Raw genomic sequence first — 6,338 nt, 5'->3', positions numbered from 1 at the left:
TGGTGCTGGGGGATTGAACCGTGGTCCCTGATGCTTTTGCTAAGCTTGTTCTAAGTAGGTGCTTTAGACCACTGAGCCATCTCTCCAGCCCAAAACATTTTTAAAAGTTATAAATACATAAAAATATAACAGCATATATCATGGGTAAAACCTATTTACACTTCGACACATGTGTATACAGCTTGCTGTTCATTGTATCAAGTGGGTGAACACAAAGATTGCTTCGCACATTCCCCCAGTGCAGCCGCTAGGATGGATGTAGTACACATTTTATGCCAAAGTAACGTTTTTCATTCAAATAATACGGGTGTGTACAACCCAGTGTGAGGAACCTAGGGTTTTTAATATGTCTGTTCTTTGTACTTCTGTCCTCAGCCTCTTACATTTTCTCTTTATTATGGATTGGGTAGAGCAGAATTTGAAAGAATATGAAGTGGCCAAGAGACATGGGATAAGCAAGAGACATATGGTTCTTTGAGTAAACCTTTTGCATGAGTTAGCATCTCCCAAAGTATGTACTAAAATTACAAGTAAAACATTTATAGGAATCCTTCCACTACTAGAAGAGTTCTGCAAGAAACAACAGATGTCCTTGGCCAAAAAAAAAAAAAAAGACGCTGAAGATCAGTGGAACAGATTAGGAGATGCACACACAACTGTAAACACCATCAGCCACCTTATCTTTTATAAAGGGGCCATACATGTGCACTGGAAGAAAAATACCCTCTTTAATAAATAGTGCTAGAAAAACTGGCTTTCCACGTGGCAAAAACTAAAACTAGATCCAAGTCTATCACCGTGTACTAAACTAAAGTCAAAATGGATCAGTGAGTAAATATTAAAACAGAAACACTAGGTCTCCTGGAAGAGAAAGTAGATAGGAATCTTGAAGACACAGGGCTAGGCAGACGCTTCATGAACAAAGCCCAGACTGCACGGGAAACACTTCGAAGAATCAACAAGTGGGAGCTTGTCATTTTACAAAGCTTTGTACATCAAAAGGAATCACCAATAGAGTGAAAAGACCACCCACAGAGTGGGAAAATTTTTTAGCTAACTGTCCTTCAGGCAAAAGAACTTAGATCTAGAACATATGAAGAATTGAAAAAATCAGACCCCCTCAAATTCAAAGACCCAATCCAAAAATGGGCATCTGAGTTAATGTACACTTCTCAAATGAAGAAATACAAATGGCAAGTAAATATATGAAAACATATTCAACATCATTGGTCATTCGTGCAGTGCAAATTAACACAATAGTGAGATTCCGTCTCACCCTAGTAAGAATGACTATCATAAAGAAATCAACTAATAACAAATTCTGGAGGGGTCATGGGTAAAAAATAACCCCTCTCTGCTGTTGGTGGGAGTATAAACTGATGCAGCCACTATGGAAATCAGTATGGAGTTTCCTCAAAAATCTAAGATTGGAGCCATTCCCCTTGTGGGTGTTTTCCCAGAAGAACTAAAAACATCATACCACAGCAATGTATGTGCACCCATGTGTATAGTAGCACAGTTTGTCATAGCTAAACCTTGGAAACAACCAGGATGGCCATCAACCAAGGAGTGGATAGAAAGATACCAAGTTTTTATATAATGAAGTACTACTCCGCTATAGAGAATGATAAACTTGACAACAATAGAGGGGAATGGATGCGACATGAATTCATACTCATAAGTGAAATAAATTAGTCTAGCATATATAAACATCATATTGTCTCCCTTTTGTAAAAAGCTGAAAGAGTAAATAAGACCCAAAATGTACAGTAGGTATTGTGAAATGGGAAGAAAATGCTGAAAAGGAAAGAAAAACTGCAAGCAGGGAAAGGAGAAAGAGAAGAAAGGGAAAAGGAAAAAATGGCTGTGTGTGTGCGTGTGCGTGTGCGTGTGTGTGTGTGCAGATATGTATCTACACACACGATAGTTAAGATAATTATACTACTAATTGCTATTAGCTCATTGAAAGGAAGGGTTTATACCTATATTGTTAGATTATTTTTTCATGCCTATATCTTATAATATGAACAACTGCTTTAAAGTTAATATACAATGTACTAGCAGTTGTTAGACTCCTACAGTGTTGTTTCAAAATTTTGTACCATTGTTTCTATTTTTTTTCTTTTCTTTAAAATTAGAAAAGAAACACCAAGTATCTTAGACTGTTATGTAATATATAATAATGTAGTTTTTACCCAGTTCTGGAACTCAGAAAATCCCCAATCCAAGGCATGAGCAAATGTAGGGCCTGGTTCGCCCTGGTCTCATATATTACATCTCTTATCTGTGTTCTCACGTGTCAGAAGGGGCAAACGTGCTCCTCCAGACCTCTTAGCAGGGCACTGAGCCCGCCTGTGAGGATGGAGCACTCATGATGTACTCACTTCCCAAAGACCTCACAATTTGGTTGCAATAAATGAACCTTTGAGAGACAGTTTCAGGCCATAGCACTGGATTAAAGAAAATTGAACAGCCTGTCATGGCTAGGCTTTGCAAAATCTTTCAGATTCTCTTGTGTGTTATGGCCAAGTGTGTTACTCAGAATTTACATGATCATGGAGTGCTTCTTCTCCCTGAACACAGCCCAAGAGAAATGCTGGCATGGGCCAGAGGAGTGAACAGGACCTTTCTTTTTTTGGGGGGGGAGTGGGAAGTATCATATCTTAGAAGTGGTTCCCAGAGCCAAAAAAAAAAAAAAAAGAAATCATGAAATATATATCTTGAAAATATAACCATTTCCATACTTACCTTTTCATTTGAGTTATGGAGAAAGAACCAGTAATTAGATTAATACTTTTTGGAATTTTCATTAAGGCCTGTCATGAGGAAAAAATAAAACCAAAAGGAACCTTCAGAAATTATGCTGTCAACTACTTCTATATTACTATTTGCAGGTTTAGTTTAGAACTTTCACATAGGCAGTGGCATGTTATTTGTCCATTGTCTCTTGGAGGTTCTACAGGCCATCCTTATCTAATCAAGACATTCCTATTGTTTACAGGAAAACATTATCCAAGTTTGTCCATCTCTCAACTTCAGTGGAATTGTCCATGGCTATTCAAAAATACAGCAGAAGAATCATTCTAATTGTTCACATGCACTAGAGGCCCCAAATGTACCTTTCAGGTGACCACTACTGCCTGATCATATCTCACTACCAGTGCTCCCATTGGGAGTTAGCACATAAAAGCAATAATAGCTTATAGAAAAATCTGTAGATGTAGATGTGAAGGGAGGATAGTTGATCTGCAAAAAGAAATTACTTGGGGAGCATACTCAAGGACAGCCTTCCAAGACTCAGTGGCATGCTGCTTGCCACTGCCTGTATATGTATATAACCTTTGGTCACCTCTTTTTCCTTGTTCAGCCGAACCGCCTCACTCCACACTCTCCACCACTTTATGTGTGTTTAGTTGCCTATTATCCCATTTCAGATTCTTCCTTCGAACTTAATTCATGCCCTTTTTAGCAAGACCACTACACTGTAAAACCTGGAGGAACATCAGTTACACAGCAAATACACTAGTGCAGTAATTACATTTGTCTAGTGTACATGTTAGGTACTTGGCAAATGTCCCTATTATGTACTGTACTCTGAGGCAAGACTTAGCTAGAAATTATGCAGGATATGGTATTAGCGCCCTTCTCTGCTTCCGTATCCTGAGGCAAGAACCATAGCAGGAGCACATTTCCTACACAGAGTGGGGCACCCAGCAGAGTGTTCAGCACTTGTTGTGGAATCATACGATTCTTCAGGCTCTTTAACCTTGCAATGATTGCTTCATATTCTTGTCCAAATGAAAGAAATGCTGCATAGGTGGATGGTGGTTGGAGCCTCTCCCCCACTTCTGTTTTTCGAGGTTGTTTCCAGGGGCCCATTGGAACACAGTGGAACCATTGTGCTGTCAGTTTACCATGCTGGGCATTTCACAGGCTTTTGCTGTGCTTATTAATTATCATAGTCTCATTTTCAAAAGAAAAACTCTTTGCATGAGGACATGAGATAAAGTGGTTTTTAGTAATTCCTAGAAGTTTTATTTTTCCCTTCAACAAGTTGATAGCCAACCTGGTGTTTCAGAAAAGCATTGACATGCATAACCACTGTAGTTAACTTCAGTGCTCATTAATGAAGCCCAGAATTCATAGTTACATGGTTGTAATTTGACAGAGCCATCTAAATCTATGCATATTTTTGAAAGGTCCCTAAACACGCTGCTTAATCTTCTAAAAATCACTAAACTGCTTTGGCAGCCTTTAGCCTCGTATAAGCAGAGGAACTGTTTTTTAGTAAGTGAACAAACAGAGAAGATACGCCTAATGGCTGGACAAGTGTGTTTCAGCTGGTCTTTTCATTTACCAATATAAGGGTGCACTCGATACAATCACCATTTTCCCTGTTGTCCTGAAAATCACAATACCTCTTTTCATTACACAGCCTCCTTTTACCACAGCAGTGTGTCTTTAGAATGATGCTGGTATCAGCCTACTTCCACTGTCTGAAGTGCTAAGCACTTATACATTTGAGGATTCTTCAGCCTTCCTTCCCTTCCATTTTCCCACAGCCTACTGTCCTCCTGCCTCCCTCTGTATCAGTTCTGTTCCTTTCCCAGGTTCTTTTCTGGTCTTCCAGTTTTCCTTGCTGAGTAAATAGAATTCATTTTGCTGTTGTAATATGGCTCTCCAAGTAAACATGGACACCCCTATCTGATAGTCCCAAGATTTAGACTCTTATTAAAGAGGTACACAGAAATACTTTTATGTATTGGTTATCCATCAAAGATTGAAAGGAATGTGAATATTCTATGCTATGAGAAGGCATGCTGATGAGTAGGACCTTCTGCTCCAGAGGACCTCTTTCTTCTGCCTCTCTTCCCACTTGGCTCCTTTCCGTGCCCCAGGCATGCACGTACTTTGCCATCCTACATTAAGAGTATGTGTGTGCCTACCTGTTCCATCTTTTCAGTTACAAGAAGACGCCATACTTATTTGTCTTTGTGTTTTTGTTTCTGAGTACTTAATATATTGTTTTGGAATAGAGGAAAAAGCTTTATATATGATTACTTTTTTATCTTTTTGGAAACTTAAATGGAGTAATTCCTGCAGATAAATTTTAGCAGTAAGCTTATGATCAAAGTTGCCATGGATGAATATCTGGACTGTCATATTTCTGTAAAGAATATTAATTGTTGTATTTATCTTTAAATTTCAGATTATAGCTGTCTGTAGAGAGGCAGCTCTTCTAGCTCTGGAAGAAAACATTAAAGCCACCTGCATTATGAAGAAACATTTTACTCAAGCTTTGAACATGGTAACACCTAGAATTCCTGAGTCATTGAGACGTTTTTATGAAGATTATCAGGAGAAAAGTGGGCTGCATACTCTCTGAGAAAATATTTATATTCATTGTGCTGTAATCCTTTCTAGAGAACATTTGTTTCTTTCTAAAAGTTTTCCTTAAGAATGTTAAAAAATATGAGGTAAAGCATTTGAAGTATTTTTACTGGAATTGAGCAGCTTCAAATGTAATAGATACTTTTAATCATATGGGCACAGTGAAAATACTTTTGAGTTTAAAACAGTTCTATCTGGAAATGTGTGCTAAGTTTTAAAAAGCAAACACTTAGCTTTTTCATTTTTTATCTTATCCATTCATCTCTTGAAATGATTTTTTTTAGCCTAGAATTTAGTTTGGTGCCTTCCTAAGAGTCAGATCTTTGCATCAGTCTTATACAACAAAGTAGAAAATATACGTAGATAAATGCATTGTGAAAAAATATTCATAAATCTTTATTTTTGAAGGCCAGCCAATGAACATTTCTTTCATTATAATTTACTTCTCATTTATAGAAAAAAAGTATTGAGTTATTTCGTATAATATAATTCCTTTGGAATGCTTAAAAGTTTTGTAAATGTAAGACCAGTGTAAGCTAAAGAAACAAGTTTAGGGTTTTTTTCCCCTAACATGTTATAAAAAAATCATATATTCATGTTCTAACTTGTATGTGTTGAGTTACCAATAAATTTTCAGTTTAAAAATAATCCTAAAAAATTGTATTTTTAATCATATTGTGTATACTACATTCTAAATTTGTGAACATACATGCTTCTAGTTATATATGCTTGGAGTTTCTTAGCACTTTAGTACTCCATACCCTTGAAAAATCTTTTGAAAAATGATTTCCTGATATTGAGATATAAAATGGTAATGGAAAGAATGTACTTAAAGTCATTATCAGTATTTGAAAATTACAAGAAAAACAAGGCAGGCAAGAAATACCTTATTATCACAATAACAAATCATAGAATTTTTTGTTGGAAGGTATTCTGAAGTCACATCT

The 6,338-nt window shown here is 36.9% G+C and overlaps 1 protein-coding gene across 4 annotated transcripts in view; it reads left to right on the top strand.

Annotated features, from left to right (window-relative positions):
- The window catches only part of Spata5 (spermatogenesis associated 5), a 344,203-nt gene extending 338,189 nt beyond the window's left edge, over positions 1-6,014 (top strand). For all 4 annotated transcript variants that reach the window (XM_004646151.2, XM_023706442.1, XM_023706443.1 and 1 more), the window contains one exon: positions 5,210-6,014. In XM_004646151.2, the coding sequence (XP_004646208.1) occupies positions 5,210-5,386 (177 nt within the window). In that variant the 3' untranslated portion in view covers positions 5,387-6,014. The remainder of the gene's footprint in view (positions 1-5,209) is intronic.
- Positions 6,015-6,338: the final 324 nt, after the last annotated feature.

Source organism: Octodon degus, unplaced genomic scaffold (assembly GCF_000260255.1).
Source record: "Octodon degus isolate 3935 unplaced genomic scaffold, OctDeg1.0 scaffold00256, whole genome shotgun sequence".
NCBI lineage: Eukaryota > Metazoa > Chordata > Mammalia > Rodentia > Octodontidae > Octodon > Octodon degus.
Note: the sequence above shows the minus strand (reverse complement) of the source record. Positions and strands in the feature narration are given on the sequence as shown.